The sequence below is a fragment of the Rhincodon typus genome, chromosome 17, assembly GCF_021869965.1.
Source record: "Rhincodon typus isolate 14 chromosome 17, sRhiTyp1.1, whole genome shotgun sequence".
In the NCBI taxonomy this organism is placed as follows: Eukaryota; Metazoa; Chordata; class Chondrichthyes; order Orectolobiformes; family Rhincodontidae; genus Rhincodon; species Rhincodon typus.
The window spans coordinates 50,820,172-50,841,161 of NC_063348.1; the positions used below are offsets into that span (position 1 = coordinate 50,820,172).

The following is a 20,990-nucleotide window of genomic DNA, read 5'->3' on the forward strand; positions in this document are numbered from 1 at the left end:
AAATTGTAAACAATTGCGGTCCCAACACTGATCTGGAGCCACACCACTAGCCACTGACCGCCAACCAGAAAAACACCCATTTACCCCTACTCTTTGCTTTCTACTGGTCAACCAATCCTCTATCCATGCCAATACATTACCTGTAATACCGTGCAACTCTATCTTATGTAGCAGCCTTTGGTGTGGCACCTTGTCAAATGCCTTCTGGAAATCCAGATATACCACATCCACAGGTTCCTCATTGTCCACCATGCAAGTAATGCCCTCAAAGAATTCCACCAAATTAGTTAAACATGACCTACCCTTCATGAACCCATGCTAGGTGTTCCCAATGGGACAGTTTATATCCAAATGTCTTGCTATTTCTTCCTTAATGATAGATTCAAGCATTTTCCCCACTACCGAAGTTAATCTAACTGGCCTATAGTTACCTGCTTCTTGTCTACTTCCTTTTTTAAACAGTGGCGTCACATTGGCTGTTTTCCAATCTGCTGGAACCACCCCAGAGTCCAGTGACTTTTGGTAAATAATTACTAGTGCATTTGCTATTTCCCCCATCACCTCTTTTAGTACCCTGGGATGCATTTCATCAGGGCCAGGGGACTTGTCTACCTTTAGCCCCATTAGCTTGCCCAGCACTGCCTCCTTAGTGATAATAGTTTCTAGGTCCTCACCTGCTGTAACATTCTTGCCATTAGTTTTCAGTATGTTATTTGTGTCTTCCACTGTGAAGACCTAAACGAAATAACTGTTTAACGTCTCAGCTATTTCCTCATTCCCAGTTATTAAATTGGCCTTCTTATCCTCTAAAGGACCAATGTTTACCTTTGCCACTCTTTTACGATTTGCATATTTATAGAAATTTTTGACAACACCCATGACAACAACCCTTTTACTTCTGCACCTTTCCAAAATCTGCCTCCCATTAAAATGCCATTAACAGGTACAGACAATAATGCGAAGATGAATGGAAGGCCTGCTGAATACAAGTGGGCAGAAGTCAGAATTTAGCTCAACAAAACTCGGGTCTGACCACAGTTGGAATACCTTGTTACTTCTCTGTGCCATAGCTTAAGTGGGAGCACAGCATACATATTCTAGAATGATTCATGGACTTCAAAGGCCAAATTAAGAGAGATTACACAAAACAGGGTAATGTTCTCGGAATGTGAAAAGTTTGTGGATGATTTAATTAAAGCTTTCATGACCCCAAGATGAAGTTAGATTCACGAATATGTATATGGAGTGAAACTATGGAAAGATGCATAGTTTATTAAAAAAAAACCTGAGTCGAATCTTTCAAGAACAAAATTATGAAATACTATTACATGGTCGAAATTTGGAATTCACTTCTGCAGGCAGCAACTGCTGCTAGATAAATTGTTCATTCTAAAACACAGTTTGTTAGAGTTTTGCTCCCGAAGGTATAATGGAATATGAGGCAAAGACAGTTAAATGGAATTAAGTTACAGGTGAGTCAGTCTTGCTGATAGAGGAAAGCCTTGAAGTGTTAATAGGCCTACTTTTGTCCAGAAGTGCCCTAATTGATGAGAAGTCATCACTTACTTAGCTTTTATTTTCTTCTAGTCTATTTAAAAAATTTAATTCCCAAGAACCCACTTATTGATACTCATTTTGAGTTCTGCCAGAACCTTTCAGCTTCAAACTGCATTACCACAAATTCAGAGCTGAATTCCAGAGAAAAGGGGAGGCAATTATCACTGTTCTTGACATCACGATAGCATTTGATCTGGTGTGGCATTAAGAAGTCTCAGCATAATTAAAATCAAAGGAAATTGGGTGGTGGGGTGGGCGAAGGGGAGGAGGAAAAACACTCCCCTCCAGTTGTACTTAGTTTGAGGGATGATGATTGTGGCTGTTGGAAGTCAATCATTTCAGCCTCAAAATATTGTTGAAGTGCCTTCATCGGGGTGCTCTTCCGTCAGCAAATTTACTCCCAATTTAAAAATCAAAAGTGGTGACAGCCATTCAAAAAAAAAAATGATGGATTGTTGAAATGCATATTGAGGCTTGACTTTGGATGTGATTCCTTAAAACAAAAAAGAATTTGCACATGCTCAAGAATAACATTGTGATTTTTTTTCTTTCCAAATAGATTCAAGTCCTCATACACGTGCTTAGTGGATTTAGTGATATGAAATGAGGCAGATTTTATTTGGGAGCTTAAGGTGAAGGAACCCAATGGGGCAAAGTGTCAACCAGATATGACAGTATTACAATTGGGTAAAGGTAACTACAAAGACACCAGGAAGGAGCTGGCCAAGACTTGATTGGAAGGAGAGCTTAACAGGGCATATGGTACAGCAGCAATGCAGGAGTTTCTGAGGGTAATTCAGGAGGCACTGCAGAAATTCAACCCAACAAGGAAGAAACGTACTAAGGGGAGGATGAGGCAACCATGGCTGACACAAGTCAGGGACAGCATAAAAGCAAAAGAAGAAACATACAATATGGTGAAGATTAGTGGGAAGCCAGAGGATTAGGGAACTTTTGAAAACCACCAGAGGTTTACTAAAAATAAAAACGATATGGGGGAGAAGATGAAATACTAGGGTAAGCTAGTTAGTAATATAAAACAAAACTGCAAGATTTTGTTTGAGATAAAAAAAGGTGAGGGAGAGGCAAAAGTGGACTTTGGACTGCGGACTGCAGGAACATGAGGCTGGAGAAGTAGCAAGGGGGAGCAAAGAAATGGCAGAGGAAATGAATAGGTACTTTATATTAGTCTTCACGGTGGAAGACACATTATCGTACCAGAATTTCAAGAGAGTTGGGAGCAGAGGTGTGTGTAGTGGCCACTAAGGAGAAGGGGCTAGCGAAAGGTTTGAAATCACTCGGACCAGATGTACTACATCCCCAGGGTTCTGAAGAAGATAGCTGAGGAGATTGTGGAGGCATTAGTGGTGATTTTTCAAGAATCTCTGCAGTCTAGGAGAGTCTCAGATAACTGGAAAATGGCTATTGTAACACTCTTATTTAAGAGGGAAGGGAGGCAGAAGACAGGAAGTTATAGGCCGGTTGGACTGACCTTGGACATTGGTAAGACTTTAGAGTCCATTATTAAGAATGAAGTTGCGGAGTACTTGCAATTGCATGGTAAAATAGGACCGAGTTAGCATGGCTTTGTCAAGGCGAAGTTATGCCTGACAAATCTATTAGAATTCTTTGAGGGGGTAACAAGGAAGTTAGTCAAAAGCAAGCCAGTGAATGTGATTTATTTGGATTTCTAGAAGGCCTTTGACAAAGTGCGGCACAGCGGACTGCTAAATGAGAGCCCATGGTGTTAGGGGCAAAGTACTGGCATGGACAGACACTTGGTTGACTGGCAGAACGCAAAAAGTGGGCATAAAGTGATAGTTTTCAGGATAGCAGCCAGTGATTACAGGAGCTCCACAGGGGTCAGTGTTGGGACCACAACTATTAATGTTATATACCAATGATCTCGATGAAGGAATTGAGGGCACTGTTGCTAAGTGTGTACGGATGACACCAAGATAAGTGAAGATACAGGTAGTGTTGAGGAGGTGGGGAAGCTGCAGAAAATGTTGGACAGGCTAGGACTGTGGGCAAAGAAATATCTGATGGAATACAACATGGGAAAGTGTGAGGTTATGCACTTTGGTAGGAAGAGGCTTAGACAATTTTCTAAAAGGGGAAAGGCTTTGGAAATCTGAAGCACAAAGGGATTTGTGCTAATTCAGGATTCTCTTAAAGTTAACAGTTGGAAGTTGAAAAAGCAAATGCAACATTCAGATTCATCTTGAGGTCTAGAAAACAAGGGCAGGAATGTACTGCCGAGGCTCTGTACAGACCACATTTGGAATACTGAGAGCAGTTTTGGGTCCTGCATCTCAAGAAAGATATGCTGATGTTGGTGGGGTTCCAGAGGAGGTTTACAGGGAAGATCCTGGGCATGAAGGCCTTGTCATATGAGGAGCAATTGAGAACTCTGGGTCTGTAGTCACTGGAATTTAGAAAGATGGCAGGGGGTGAAGTAGAGACAAACAGTTATACAATGTGAAACCAGGGCCTTTGGTTCAACCAGTCCATGCTGACCATAATCCCAAACTAAACTAGTCACACCTGCATGTGATTTGCCCAGATCCCTCTAAATATTTCTTATTCACATACTTATTAACCTTTTTAAATGTTGTAACTGTACCTATATCCATCACTTCCCGGAAGTTCATGCCACACATAAACCGCTTTGTAAAAAAAAAAAACTACCCCTCATGGCTTTTTAAAAATCTTTCTCCTGTCACCTTAAAATTACACCCCCTCGTCTTGAAATTCCCCACCCTAAGGAAAAGATACCTCCCACTCACCTTATCTATACCCTTCATTAACTTTGATTAACTTCTATAAGGTTTAATGTTTTAACCTCTAAGGTCACCCCTTAACCTCCTGTGCTCCAGTGAAAAAATTCCCAGTCTATCCAGCTGCTTCTTATAATTCAAACCCTCTATTCCCAGCAACATCCTGGCAAATCTTCATAGAATCCCTACAACACAGAGGCAGGCCATTTGGCCCATCGAGTACACATCAACCCTCCAAAAGACCCCAACTTAATTATTTGTAGTTTAATTTTTGGCAGGAGAAAAAAAGTCAACCAACAGACAAAACAAGGACCAGTTATAGATAAACAAACTCAAATAATGTTTGATTTTTAAGTTGCAATTGGGTTGTAGATGCCTGATGCAAGTAAGCAGATCACGTTAAAAAAAAAAACTTTCTTGTAGATTAACATTGCAACTATCTAGTGTTATATTGTAACTATTAATATACTCTACAATCTGGTTTATAAATTAAATCTTGACAGATTTTCAGTTTACAAAGGTTGAATGGTGCAACTAATCTTCACTGCTGGATTTACAGTATACAAAATAAGCCCACCAACAGAAGACATGTCAATTTTATAAAACGTATTCTGCATTACAAGAGTTGATCGCAGTAACTTGTGCTTTTTTTCACAAGTATTATGCTTGCTTTGAAATGGAGGCAAAAGTCAACAGTCAACAAGGTCAAGAGGCTCATGATTGTAGAAGGTCAAGAGGCTCATGATTGTACAAGGTCACGCAAGCTGGTGCATGATACAAGTTGTCTCTTCCATTTAACAAAATTGCCCTTTTCAAATAATCTACTTCGGTGAAAGTAGGTTTAATTTTTTTTCATCCAAAGGGAACTGGAGACAGAGCAAATTAATGTCATGTTTATATATGTGAAATTAAAAATAAAACCCCTATTTGCATATTAACCATTTCACTATTATTTACAACAAAACATGGAATAAAGTAGTATTTAAATATTATTTTCATGAATTAAATATTTTAAAAGATGAATAGCATGCGTGACGCTTTTTTGTTTATAGTTAGCATTCAAAATATCTCAATTAAAATTTCTCAATGCTGATGTTAAGTAGGGACTTTGTACATATATTCAAAATGGAAAATGTAATCAATGTAATTGCACATTGAAGTTGTACAGCAGTAGCCCCTTGGCTTGGAACAAAATCAGGATGTGCTCATCTTAGTTAATGATCCAAAATTAGGATTGCCATTGTTTGGTGGGATTCAACATGAACAGTCGATCAATACTTCAGGATTAATGTTTCATTTACGAGGACATGACATTTTCCTGCATCAACACTTTTTGCCCTCCTTACCCAAGACGCTTTGTAAAAGCATTGGTTTCTCTCACTCAATTTTCTGCAATTCACTAGGGAAAGTGAAGGTTGTCAAATTGCCTTTCATGGCAAACACCTCAAATGCATCAAGACATATCAACAACCATCTGGGTAATAAGTTCAATAAGAAATGTTCCTCGAGAGCATTGTACAAATATTAAGGAAATCCTTTTGATCAGAATCAAGAGAATTCATTTAACTTATCAAACGAAATGTTAGCAAGGGCACCATAATAAGTCTATGCAAGAAAAGCAGCAAGTTAAGATTTTTGCTCCTAGTGTAACAGGCATCAGCTTTACTAATACTGTCCCAAAGTGATCATTCTTTGAGAGATCTTACTTAGTGAAAGTTAACAGGCTGAACTGGAGGTGGCATCATTCGGCTTCATCGTGCGCTGACACTTAGCATGTTTTAGAAAGGTGTCATTTTCAAGTTTTCATGGAGGGTTACTCTGAGCAAGAAAATGCACGATTCTAGAATCTTGCATGATTAACAACATTTTTATTCATTCACTAATGGAATATGGGTGTCACTGGCAGGGCCAGCATTTATTGCCCATTGTTGGTTGTTCTTGAGAAAGTGGTGGTGGGCTACCTTCTTGAACCACTTCAGTCCACATACTGTAGGTAGATACACAATACTGCTAGGGAAGGAGTTCCAGGGCTTTGACCCAGTGGCAGTGAAGGAACAATGATATATGTAAGTCAAAATGGTGACTGGCTTGGATATATCAAGTGGAAAATTCCCCACAATATGGCAGAAAGAACAAAGCTTGGTGGTTTGTTGGTCAACCTTCAGCACCTCACCCTCTACGAGGAGAGAATCATGGGAGAGAATCATGATTCTTCACCCCCCCGCCTGCCAAGTCGCTGATTGATGATGCCCAAGGCCAAGCCCCTATCAGAGGCTGTCCTTGACTTCCTGTGCTAGAAGTTGACTGAAGACTGAAGGTTGTATCCAATGGCTTTACGGAGGGCTATTACCCCTAAACTTTGAGACAGTGCCATTACTTGAAGCACATATGTTTTTCACATATGCTGCTGGCACACCGTGCAGGTGTGAGATTAACATAGCATGGTGCTGTACAGAAACAGGTTCACCCCTTGATAGATGATTGCTGACAGCCTTGAGAGGTTTCTTGGCTGTGTCTGCGCTAAAAGGCAAATAGAGACAGAGGTATGTACACGCTTTGCTCTAGCTGAAACGGCAAAGTGATAAAATGCAAGGATGTTGTGAGAAATCACGTAGGCATTAAGCAAGTGAACAACTTTGAGAGGCACTTGTCCAATCCTGCCCTGCGCTCAAGATATCTTTGTAGGAACATTCCATTTATACTTGATGTTGCGCTCTAAAGTGCAGCATTAAAGTACAGAATCATATTGTAATTCGATGTGCTATGATGGTGCGGAAGGGCTGACATGAGTCAGATTCCAGCATCCATTGCCAAGAATGCGCATCCACTGCCCAGGGAACATTTTCACAGCCATTGGCGTTAGTGTCCTAGGCAGAAATATGGAGGAGCAAGCAGCAAATCGCCAAGTACCTGTTTCATGTCAGGAATTCTCAGTCTTGTTTTGATTGAACAAGTAATAGAACAGGAGTAAGCATATTAGCAAGGCAAGATCTAGTAATAACAAAGCTGATAGTTGAGTGATAATCCCCATTCATAGTTCAATCACTAGGAAGAATCTCACTTTACTACCCAGAACTTGATTGGAAAATGTGACTTGTAGAATTAGAATTAACCTCTTTTGTCACATATACTAAACGAAAGTAGTGAGAAGTTTATACATCACCACTTAGGTGCAAAGGTACCTACGTACAGCTTCTTCAGTTACAATATCTTAGAAAATAGAGAAATAAAATGCCTAGTATTGCAGAAAAAAAAAAGTTCAGAACCAGTCTTCCAACCCAAACCACGCTGGCACCGGGCCCTGGCTCCAGACCATGCCGGCCTTCACCTTGAGGATCACGAGGCTGGGAGATCCCTTCAGACTGCCACGCCACGAGGTTGTCACAATAAGTGGGGAAGCCGCTGCACCAGGATGGGAGGTTGCCACGCCACACCGGGAGTCGTTGCCAGAGATCGGGAGAGAAGAAGATAAAAGAAACACAAAAAGAGAGAAGAAAAGAAGAACAGGTGGAACAGACAAGCTCTGGCAGCAGCGTCCTACTCTGCCGCCATCTTTTTTTTTTCTTTATTCATTCACAGGATGAGGGAGTTGCTGGCTAGGCAGCATTTATTGCCCATCCCTAATTGCCCAGAGGGCAGTTAAGAATCAACCACATTGCTGTGGGTCTGGAGTCACATGTAGACCAGACCAGGTAAGGACGCCAGTTTCCTTCCCTAAAAGGGCATTAGTGAACAATATGGGTTTTTCCAATAATCGGCAATGGATTTGTGGTCATCATTAGATTCTTAATTCCAGATATTTATGGAAATCAAATTCCACCATCTGTCGTGGTGAGATTTGAACCCTGGTCCCCAGAACATTATCTGGGTCGCTGGATTAACAGTCCAGTGATAATAACACTAGGCCATCGCCTCCCCGATCTTGGATCTTGTTACTCCTGGTATCAAGAAAAGCCTTGATTGACTTCCAATCGATTCTACTAAATTCTCACCCAAACCCACACCATTTAAGGCCTGGAAAGATTGAACCTTTGCTACTCAACATCCTAACCACATCAATAATCATATTTAATGTCAAATAAATAGCAAGATATACAGTGGATGATACCTAATATAGGGAGGCAGGTGCCTCGTGGTCATGTGTCACTGGGCTAGCAATCCAGAATCCCTGCATAATATTCTGGGTTTGAATCTCATCGCAGCAAAATGGTGAAATTTGAATTCAAGAACTAAACCTGGAATTAAAAAGCTACCCCAAATGGTGACCACATAACCACTCACCTGTCTTAAATAGGTGACCACTTGTTCAGAGTTTACACAGTCAGGTTCTTCACATCTATCTTAACAAGTCCCTTAAGAATTGCACATGTTTCAATCAGGTTGCAAATCATTTTTCCTAAATTCCAATGAGTATAGGCCCAACCTACCGAATCTCTCCCTCATAAGAAAATCTCCAGATTCGTGAAATTAACCGAGTGAACCTTACGGAGAAAATTCCAAACTTTACAGTATAGTCAGCTGAAGGCGTGAAGGCCAATAATGAAGTGAATAAAATCAGGGAAGTGCAAGATACCAGAAATGCAAGAACAGTTTTTACTGCAAAGAAAGAAATGGAGGCTAGAAAACTCAAGGAAATAAATACTGATGTTTTGAAAACAGTTCACATTACAGAAGTCAAAGTGCTGGAGGCCTTAGAAGATATAGAGGCGGATAAATCTCGAAATGTTAGACCCGAAATGTTAACTTGGATTTTTCTACAGATGCTGCCAGACCTGCTACACTTTTCCAGCAACTTCTGTTTTTGTTCCCGATTTACAGCATCCGCAGTTCTTTCGGTTTTCATTAAGCCATTTCAGATCACTGAAGTCAGTCAAGCAGACCTGGTTCACTATTATGATAATCTTAGTGAGGCCATTGGTATCGTCTCGCTTCGTCCCCGGCTTTCATCAACTCCCCAGACCATGTTGTCTACTCCTTCGATTTTTTTCTTCCTGTTTTTCATTTTCCCTCAACTTATTTATCAAATTATTGTCAGATCAAGTCTGTCAGGTAATGTTTCCAACTTTTGTACTTGGCTGTCTCTCACTAATTGCACTTAACAACACTTGATTCCTGAATGTACATTGTCAACGTAACCCCATCCATTTATCTTTCTGTTCACTCAGTTGATTCACAGCATCTCCATCACAAGTTTTCAAAAGCTGTTATTCTCCTCTACAGTCTCTTTTTCTAGAGTACAACTCTTGGATCCATAAAGTACAACACTCCACGCCAACAACTGAAGAACTTTTTTTTGTTTCATGCTTATGCAACCAGACCTGCATGCAATTTCTAATCCCCATCTCTGATATAGATCAAAAGTCAAATTCTTGGGAATATTTGGAACTCCCTCCAAGTGAAATGCTATGAAAAATCTAATGTTTAATTTTAGATCTATTTTGGTGGCAGCAGCATAAGTTCTGTAAAGCATTTTTAAAAACAGATGCTTATGGAACATGGAGGATCTAACCAGATTAACGTAGCATTACAATATCACCAATTTGAGATACGTACCGACCTGCAAAAGAACAAAACAAAAAGAAATTAAAATACTAAACAAAAGCTTGAGGTCTTACCTTGGAATCTGCTAAGGCATTGATGACATTTCCAAGAGCCAAGAGAGATCTGTTAATATTTGCCCCCTCCCTGAAGCGAGCTTCTTTCATGTTCATGGCACTAATACGTTCAGATCCAGCTAAATCAACAAGGCACATTTTGGCAATTTTAATGTTTTGATGGATGCTTGCTGTTCTATCTTGCTGCCTTAAATAAATCTGTAGAATTAATGAACAGGATGAAAGATCTGCTGGGCCAAACAAAAAACTGGAGAATGATAACTGAAATATGAAACATATCTACTGCACATTTTTTTTAAGCAAGTGTGCTACAGACAAATACTTAAAGCAAACTACATACTTAGCTGGAAACAAAAGCTTTGACTTTGAAATACCAAGTTCAGGTGTGAACAAGCAATCTCTTACTCAGATTTAATTCACTTCAATCCCTCTGTGCAGCTTAAACACAGCTGGATATAGAAATGTTTAAAAACCTATCAAATCCTTCATGTATGCAATCCAAACAGATACCACAACCTTCCTACACCTAAAATGTATGCTATTTATGATTCTTATGGCAAAAGATTCAAATGCATGCAATAGGTCCACATGTAACTCATAGGTAAGAAATTATAGTGAATTTTCAAAAAAAAAGTATTGAGATGCTTTGAAACAAGGGGACAAGTACAAACTCCAAATTGTCTACAAAGACAACTTGAGTCTATACAATGCCTTTCATGATCTCAGGATACTTAAAAGTGCGTTACAAAGTCAATGAGGTATTTTTGAACTATAGTCACTGTTGTAATGCAGGAGATTCATTTCAAAGTAATTGGCCATGCCAGGATTTTATAACTTAAATGCTCTCGGGGCCCAAGAGAAAAGGCCTCAAATGAATAATAGGCAATCCCCTCTTATGAGAAGAAAGGTCGATATTAAACAAGATTTCCTATTTTTATGACGATCATGGTTTATATAGCACCTTCAAATGAATAAAATGTTGAGGCACTTTGTGTAACAGTAGGAAAAGGAATGAACCTTCAAGCCAGAGAGACCCAAGCAAAGAATTCAAACAGGATAGGTATCGCACAGATTGTATGTAATATAGTATAAGAATATTAAAGAAGTTAGATTGTCCTAATTAGAGCCAAAGAAATGATTTGGGGTCTTTTGGGCCAAATTAAAATGGAAAAAGGATCACAATTTGCAATTAAACTACATGTTTAGACAGCATGGAGATGTCAAACTTTTGCTGCATATTTAATTCCATTATTTCAGCCTGAAGTCCTTTGCGAATGATTCCTGTGCTGCAACATATTGCAGAACACCTAAATATACAAGTGCATGTGTACCAATGTTCCCATATAACGTACAGAGGTTATGCCACAAGACGGAGTGCAAAGTTATTATTTATTCCCAGAGATCCTCAGAATGTGTGTTTAGGAGGCAATTCAAGGAATTAGTAGCACAGGTTGATCTCAGCCCCAAGAACATGCTCACACTGCAGGAAGTTTTAAGATCTGATATCAGTGGTTCAAGTGAGAGCGCTGATTTTTCAAACTTCACATGGTTCCAAAAGCACACCAGCCTCATCCATTGCTTAATTCACTATACCCCTATCAGTTACCAAAAAAATCCCATTCAATTCCATTTTTGATAAGGTCTTGCATGTCAAACAGGTTAAAAAGTTCAGAGCCAATGGGATTTAAGGCAATTTGATATATTGGATTCTAAAATGGCTTAGTGGCAGGAAGAAAACGGTAATTGTCGAAGGGCGTTTTTAAGAATTGGAAGCTGGTATCCAATGGTGCACCACAGGGTTCACTGTTAGGTCCGTTGCTGTTTGTAGTGTGTATTAATGATGGAGTCACAAATGTAGGAAGTATGATCAGCAAGCTCACAGATGACCAAAATTGGCAGTGTGGTAAACAGTAGAAAGGAAAACTAGGAGGTAATGGCCTAGTGGTATTATTGTTAGACTATTTATCCCGAGACTCAGGCAATGCTCTAGGGACACAGGTTCGAATGGCACAGCAGATAGTAGAATTTGAATTCAATAAAAATCTGGAATTAAAATGATAATGACTACTAAGAAACTGGCGTCAATTGTCAGAAAGACCCATCACTAATGTCCTTGAAGGACGGGAAATGCTGTTAATTGTGCTGGCCTACATACAACTGTAGATGCATAGCAATGTGGTGACTCTTAGCTGCTGTCTGGGCAATTAGGGATGGGCAATAAATGCTGCCCTAGCCAGCAATGCCAACATCACATGAATGACTTTAAAAAGAAAAATACACATCAGCAAAGGCAAATAGAATTTAATCCTGAAAAGGACATGATGATGCATTTTAGCAAGGAAGTACACGTTGAATGGTCGGACCCTAAGAAGCACAGCGGAACAGACACTGTAGCATGCACGGCCATGGATTTTTGAAGGCAGCAGAACAGGTAGATAAGTTGATTAAAGGAGGCACAAGGGATACTTGTCTTTATTAGTGGCATTGAAAACAACAGCAAGGTGATGATGGAATCTGTATAGCATCAACTGGGCAACAGCTTGCGTACTGTGCTGCTCTGGTCACTGCAGTATAGGAAGGGTGCAATTGAATTAGTGAGGGTGCAGAAAACATTCACCTGCACTTGTCCAGGCTAGGGTATTCCATCACGCTGCTAACTTGAGTCTTATAGTTGGTGGACAGGCTTGAGAGTCAGGTGGTGATTTACTTCACACACTACGGCTAGCCTCTAACTACTGCTTGTAGCCACCATTTTGCTCATGTGGGGAGTCCAATTAAGTTTCTTGTCAATGGTAAGCTCAAGTGTGTTGATAGTGGGAGATTCAGTGATGGTAATGCCATTAAATGTCAAGTGGTGATGGTTAGACTGTCTCCGATTGGTACACATTTACAAACATCCACTCCCTCTACCACCGACACTCAGTGGCAAGAGTACAACCATTTACAAGACGCACTGCAGAAATTCACCAAAGATCCTTATAAACCCACGATAACTTCTATCTAGAAGGTCAAAAACAGCAGAAAAGTGGAAACACCACCTGCCAGTTCCCCTCAAAGCCACCCACCATCCTGACTTGGGAATATACTTGCTGTTGCTTCAGTGTCTGTATGCCAAAGTTCTAGAATTCACTCCCTAAGGGCACGGTGGGTCAACCTACAGCATGTGGATTGCAGCGTTTCAAGAAGGCAGGTCACCACAACCTTCTGAAGGGCAAGAAACGTTAGCCAGTCGGGGAGGTCCACGAGTGAACATAAAATAAAAAAAGGCAGTAGGACACAAAATCTCTGGTGCATTGGAAAGCTTGCACTCTACATGGATAAGTATGGAGAAGTCCACCTCACTCAGCATAGAGGTGTGAGCCAAGTTCAGATCCACTCTTTCTAACATGGTATTGGTCACCTCCATCTGTACACTTGTGAAAAGCACCGTGATAGAAGCTGTGATATTGGCTAATGTTTCAAACAAAGCACACGGATGATTAACAATAAATTGATTAGTTTCATATTGCATTGATTATTTGATGAGGGATTCAATAAATTTGGATAAAGTTTTGGCAAAGATCTGTAGATCGGGTGGTGGATGAGGTTGTTGACTTGCTCGCTGAGCTGGCTTGTTTTGGTTCAGCCGTTTCGTCACTATGCTAGGTGACGTCATCAGCGGAGCCTCTCCTTGGAATTTATACTGTCCGGTCCGTTATGGCGAGTGGTGTCATTTTCGGTTTCGATCTGTATGGGTTTGTATACAAATAGCGTACTAAAATAGGACAATATTTAAACAGGCCAGGAGACACTGCAACACTCCAGAAAGGAAAGAGGAAGAACACTTATACAAGATCCTCACTTTAAACGAATATTCCCGCAACTTCATCCACAGATGCCTACAAAACAGACAACAACAGGAGGACACGGTACGACCAATCACACTGGCCACACTGCCCTACATCAAGAACATATCAGAACTGACAACAAGACTCTTATGACCACTAGGAATCACATTGGCCCACAAGCCCACAGCCACTCTACAACAAACACAAGGATTAAAGGCCCCATTCCCACAACATGCAGAATGAATGTGGTTTACAAAATACCATGCAACGACTGCCACAAACATTACAATCAGACAGAAAGGAAGGAAACTAGCCGTCAGAATACATGAACATCACTTAGCAGCAAAATGGCATGATTAACTCTCCTTAATATCTGTACATTCAGACAACGAAGGCCATCAATTTAACTCTGACAAGATAACCATGGTAGCCCAAGCCAAACATAGACATGCACAGGGATTCCTAGAGGCATGGTTCTCCACCCATACTTCAATCAACAAACATATAGAATTGGATCCCATATACAAACCCATACAGATCAAAACCAGAAATGACACTACTCACCAGAATGGACTGAACAGTATGAATTCCAAGTGGAGTGGAATAACATTGCTTCATTGGAGGCTCCACTCATAATGTCACCTAGCATTGTGATGAAACGTTTGAACAAAAACAAGCCAGCTCAACGAGCAAGTCAACAACCTCACCCACAACTTGAGCTACAGATCTTTGCTAAAACTGTTAACTTCAAGTTTTAAGATTCTGCTTGCATTCCTAAAAATAGAAAGGAATGAGACACAAATATAACTGCTATGGTGACCTGAAATTCTTTGTTTTGCACAGTGGTTGCACTTATGACAACAGCAAGTAAAGTTCAATTTGACAATTTTTGAGCCAAAGAACTTTTTGTGCACAGGCCAGCACTAAAATTAGAGAATTGCTTCCTGAAGAACCTTTGCAGATATGGCTTCTCATTTGGCACTCATTGGTACCTCCTTCTTCCAGCTGAGCCTTATTATTCTCATCCATGTTTAATTCTCAGAGGAACCTCTGAGATTCTGGATGGCCAAAGTTAACAAGACTAGTTACACTACTTAGCATAATCAAACTTTAGCCTAATGTAGTAAACCTGCACAAAATATGCACATGCAACGATACCAGTCAGAAGAAATGATCCAATAACTATTTCACAATTTTTAAAAATCATGCTGGCAGGGACAGGAAGTCTGTCACACTGTACAATATTGTGCTAATTTTTACCAAGTTGAGATAGGGAATTGGCTGGAGTTGCAAAATATCAGCGGGCTTCCAATCAGTACTGCACACTAATTCTCATTGTTATCTCTGCTCTGCATGCTGTTGCATGGGTAAACCACTAACCAAGACATTGTCTTAGGAGTGCAAATGCACAATTTGGGCATGATTTTGAAACTTTTGGTATCGAATGGCCTTCTCTTTGCTGTCTATATATTGATTCTATGATTTGAATTCATGAATGCAATGTTTCATCTATCTTGGTAGGTTTAAAACATGAAATTAGTGATAAAAACAGCTGCATTATAGATAAAAGTCCTTGACTACCTTTGGTTTCAGTAAGATCTATTTATAATTAAGCAATAATGAATTGAGTTTCTATTCAGAATTACCTGAAAGACAGCATGAGAACGTGAAGAATTGGAGTTGACATCAGTCGGATGTTGAGTTCTATTTTTATTTCCATAATCCAACATCTGAAGGAGCTGTTTTGATGATGTAGGCTACAAAGGATTGTTAGAACAGAAAGGCATTCAACTTCAGTCAATAATTCTTTCAGAAACGTTACTGATATCTTAAACAGAATACTCCAAATATTTTTGGGATTTATTTTCTTGCATTATTAAATAATTACCATGTTGCAGACAACATTAATCTTTCATTCCCAACATCCTTTTCTGCCTTGCCATTAATGTGAAAATTCAAGACCTAACATTTGATGTTAGACAAGTAAGAAACAACACTGTGGGTTTGGCATTTTAAAAGTTAAGTATTATCTCCATAACCTCCTACTCGTGGTGTACGGAAGAGGCTGGGTAAGTCTGACCTCGCTAGCCATTTCACATTTTCTAATCGGCCTGTTCAGAGATGCTATTATACACTTCTGAAGCAGGTGGGACTTGAACCCAAGTCTCCTGGCTAAAGGACAATGCCACAAAAGCCCTACTCCTTAACAAATTCATTTATGTGTTACAGTGGAGCTCAATCAGACCCGACATGTGAGCTTTTTGATGCTTTTTTAAAAAAAAATTTCTAATCAACCTATTCAGAGATGTTATTACATTATATTTTTTATTATCACTGCAGATGTTTTGACACTATACGACTACACCACAGATACCTCTTTTCTCCTAAACATTTCACAATTTTAAAAGTTAAAAAAATATGAAAAGGTGAAAAGAGAAGTGGTGTTTCAATTTTGGAAAGACACTGTGCTTCTGGTGCTTTTACTGTACCATACACTTCGCTACTGTACCATACACTTGGTACCAATGACATAGGTAGGAAGAGGGATGAGGTTTTGAAAGCAGGGAGTTCAAAACGAGAATGAAATTAGGAAGGGAAAAGCAAGCCCTCAACAGCAATAACCTCAGGACAAATCCCAGTGCCACGTGCTAGTGAGCACAAAGCAACAGGATCAATTGATTGAACATATGGCTGGAAAGATGGTTTTGGAGAGGGCAGTAAATTTCTGAGACACTAGGATCAGTTCTGGCCTAGGTGGGACTTACTCAACCTGGATAAGTTACATCTCAGTCGGACTGGAGCTAATATCATCACAGGGGTATTTGCTCATGCTATTGGAGTTTGTTTAAAGTAGCAGGTCGAGGGATGGGGATCTGAGGGGTAATCCAAATTAGAACTGACCCAAACTGCTAACAGAAAGTAGAAAAGCTGTGCGAGAGATCAGAAGTCTAGATGTAGGAAAGACGTTTTCCCTGATTTGTGGAGTTTAAGTCCAGGAGATACAACTTAAACATAAAGGGCATGCTATTTACAACTGAAATAAGGAGAAATTGTTTGAATCAGAGTTGGGAATCTTTGAAACTATCTACCCTGGAGGGCTGTCGAAACTGAGTCTTTGAGTACATTTAAAGTATAAATTGAAAAACATTTGATTATTGTGGTTAAAGAGATAGTGTGGTATTTGGTACTGAAGTGTTCAATGGACTGTGATCACATTAAATGACAGAGCAGGCTCAATGGGCTGAATATCTTACTCTTGTTCACATGTTCCATCACTAATGCTGTATATAATAGTCTGTATGATAGCATGGCACTACTGCTTCATCTAAATATGCCTGGAGGTAGGTGAACAAGCTTTTGCCAGGAGTGCAAGAATTGTTGAAGTGTTTCCCAGTTATAAAAGTACTCAATTTTTGAACACATTCAAGTTAAGATTTAAGAATTTAAATTAAGAATTAAGATTAATTCAAGTGGGTGTATTTGTCACGAAAACTGGACTGCAATGAACATTTTTAAAGCATTTAACAGAATTTAAAACTTCATAACATTAGCTACACAAACAGACATGGACTAGGGGAAACTGCCGGCCAGTGGGATCAGCAAATTACTCTTGCAGCAATTAAGCACAAACATTACAGGCTAAATGGCCCCCTTCTGTTTTGCCTGTCTTCTCTAACTCGATGCTATTGTCAATAAAGGAGAATTTCCGGATTACATTTCAAAAATGTTTTTTCCAAGAATGGGTCATGACAAATAGAAATTCTCAGTCTGGATTAATTGAAATGATCATAATTTTGGAAATATAATACCTTGTGTAGTGTTAACCCCTGGACAATGATTCCACCTTGAGCATCCTCCCGCACAGCTAGAGATCTAGAATTGGTCAACAGGTCTCGGACTTCCTCGTTGTAAACCTTAAAATAAAACGAACTTTTTCAGAATTACAACCTGCAAGCTTCATTTCATATGACTATACTTCAACGTAAAGATGACCTGTTAAACGGATGCATTTTCATCCATCATTGTCATTCCCATCCCTTCCATGGGAACTTCCTACTCTCTCCTTTCTGTGACTGAAAGTGACAACCACATGACTGACATTATTGATGACTGGGCTACTTCCGCTTAGGTAACCGTTCCAGCGCACGTAACCACTCCTGATGAAGTCTCCACTCCCGCTCCTGGCCCCCATTCTACACTCAGCCGCAGCCCAACCCTTGCTGAGTATTCACTATCCCCTCGACCTCCCCCTCACTGAGGCTGAACGGTCAGTCCTCAGCAAAGGGCTCACCTTCACTCCCCTGCAACCACATGTAAACAAATTCTGCGATGGCATGATGTCAAGCTCTTTTTCTGCCGCCTCGGCCTCTGCACTCATTTCTTCGGACAGGTATCCAATTCAACCTCTAATGACCCCTTCTCTTGCCTAGAGCAAACTCCATCCTCCTGGACACCCCTGTTCAACCTCCTACCCTTCCTTGACCTCCTCATCTCAAACTGCTGCCGTGACATTGATCGCTTGGCTCTCTCCACCTTCTCCTCATTGGAACGTGCAGCCCACTGCTCTTTTCCCTCCAACATCAACCTCGCTATTAAACCCGGCGACTGGGGTAGGATGGCAGGAGTTGCGAGGGGTAGTGGTACTATGGCAAACTGACCTCTACATTGCTGAGGCCACACTCAACTCTGACACCTCTTCCTACCGACCCCTTGATCATGACCCCACCTCTGATCACCAAGCCGTCATCTCCCAGACCATCAAAAACCTCATCACTTCAAGAGATCTCCTATCCACAGCCTCCAACCTGATGGTCCCCCAACCCCAAACTGCTAGTTTCTGCCATCTCCTTTCCAAGATCCATAAACCCAATGTCTCTGCCCACTTCTGCATCATCGAGCTCACCTCCTCCTACCTCGATTCTGTCCTTTCCTCTTTGGTCCAGAGACTCCTACCTACATTTGTTACACAACCCACACTCTACACCTTTCCCAAAATTTTCAATTCCCTGGCACGCCAACACCTCATCTTCACCATGAACATACAGTCCCTTTACACCTGTATTCCTCCATACAGAGGACCTAAAAACCCTCCGCTTCTTCCTCTCCTGTAGGCCCAACCAGTCCCCCTCTACTGCCATTCATTCGCTTCACAGAACTGGTCCTTACCCTCAACATTTATTCTTTTAATTCCTCCCACTTCCTACAAACCAAAGGGGTGGCCACGGGAACCTGCATGGGCCTGAGCTATGCCTGGCTTTTTGTAGCATTCGTGAACAGTCCTTCTTCCACAACTACATCGGCACCATCTGTCGCATCTTTCTCCACTATGTTGATGACCACATCAGTGCTGCCTCATGCTCCCGCAAGGAGCTTGAGCAATTCAACTACTTCATCAATACCTTCCATCCTGTCCTCAAATTCATCTGGACCATTTCTGACACCTCCCTCCCCTTCCTGGGGCTCTCCTTCTCCATTTCTGGAAATGGACTCACTAGTGACATCCATTTCAAGCTCACTGACTCCCACAGCTACCTGGACTACACCTCCTCTCACCCACGCTCCTTTAAAAATGCTGTCACACTCAACTACTCCACTCCTGCCACATCTGTTCCCAGGATGATGGAGTTTTACTCCAGGACATCCCACACACTCTCCTACCTTAGGGACTAGAATTTCCCCTTCTCTGTAATTAAGGATGCCCTCAACCGCATCTCCATTCCCTGCACTTCTGTTCTCAAACGCCCTCCCCCAACAAGTCCCTTTAAGTCTTCACGTACCACCTTACCAACCTGAATCCAATGCATCATCCTCCAACGTTTCTGCCTCCTTCAATCAGACCCTACCAACAAAAAGATATTTCCTTCCCCACCCTTGTCCACTTTCCACAGGGACCATTCATTTCATGATTCCCTCATTAGCTCTACACTCCCCACAACATCCGGTACCTTTCCTTGCAACTGCAAGAGACGCAACACCTGCCCCTACACCTCCGCCCAAGGTCCCAAACAATTCTCCCAGATCCAGCACTTCATCCAACCTGATCTATTATATCCGTTGCTCCCAATGTGGTCTCCTATATAATCGGGGAGACTAAACGCAGACTCTAAACGCATGCACCAACCAACCCGATCTTCTGGCTGCCATCTATTTTAATGTCCCCTCCCACTCCTCTAGTGATATGTCCATCCTTGACAGTGGAGGAGGTCACAGTGAGGCCAAATGTAAACTCGAGGAACAACACCTGATATTTCGCCTTGGGAGCTCACAGCCCAGTGGCCTCAATATTGACTTCACCAGCTTCAAAATCCCTCCACCCCCAGCCTTATCCTTTGTTCAGCCACCACCCCCCTCATTCTCGCCTCCCTGACCTGACCTAACCTGTCTATCTCCCTACTCACCTATCCACTCCACCTTTCCCAATCACAATAACCTCTGACCTGCACTCAGCTATCACCACCCCACCTACCCTTCCCCAGCCCCACCCCCTCCCTCTATTGACTTCTGGGCTCCCCTCCCCAGTCCTGAAGGTTTCAGTCCAAAACACTGACTTTCTTGCTTGTCAGATGTTGTCGGACGTGCAGTGCTTTTCCACCTTCACATCTATTGACTGTGGCTTCCAGCATCTGCAGTCCTTACTGTCTCAGAAAAGTAACACACTGGTCATACATTAAATTAATTTTAAACAACAAAAATATGAGATATTTCCTGATCAGCATATTGCGAGAGACTTCTGTGTCACACTGACGTAGAGGAAATTTATTATAGGTCAATTTCTCGTATCTGTTTGGTTCAGTTGCAAATTTCTTCCAAATTATTTCTTTTTCCCCCCCTTGGACTTCACAAAATCTTCCTGCTCCAACAGTAACTTCAAAGCAATAATTGCTCTCGATGATGGGAAAATAATACTTGGCAATCACACTTCAAAACTAAAGCCAGCTAATTCATCATCTGTCCTGAATTATATGCTGACAAGCAGTTAAATGCTGATTGCTTAGTAAGACAACTACAGAGTTGAATCAATTAAACTGTGCTCCTTTCACTATCAGACAGTGTAGGGTCAATGTACATCTGCTCCTATTTTTGGGTGGAGATTATAATTTGTGATCTGCCTATGACCATTCAGGGTGAGCCAGGCAGCATGCAAACTTAGTGCTGCTTGATCATTTATACAGAGATAGCAGGAACTGCAGATGCCGGAGAATCTGAGATAA

At 41.1% G+C, this 20,990-nt stretch overlaps 1 protein-coding gene across 1 annotated transcript in view; it reads right to left on the bottom strand.

Annotated features, from left to right (window-relative positions):
• kif18a (kinesin family member 18A) overlaps positions 1–20,990 on the bottom strand; it is a 101,291-nt gene that overhangs the window by 67,284 nt on the left and 13,017 nt on the right. The window contains 3 exon segments of the mRNA XM_020527738.2: positions 9,953–10,150; positions 15,426–15,536; positions 17,589–17,693. Coding sequence (XP_020383327.2) covers positions 9,953–10,150; positions 15,426–15,536; positions 17,589–17,693 — 414 coding nt within the window.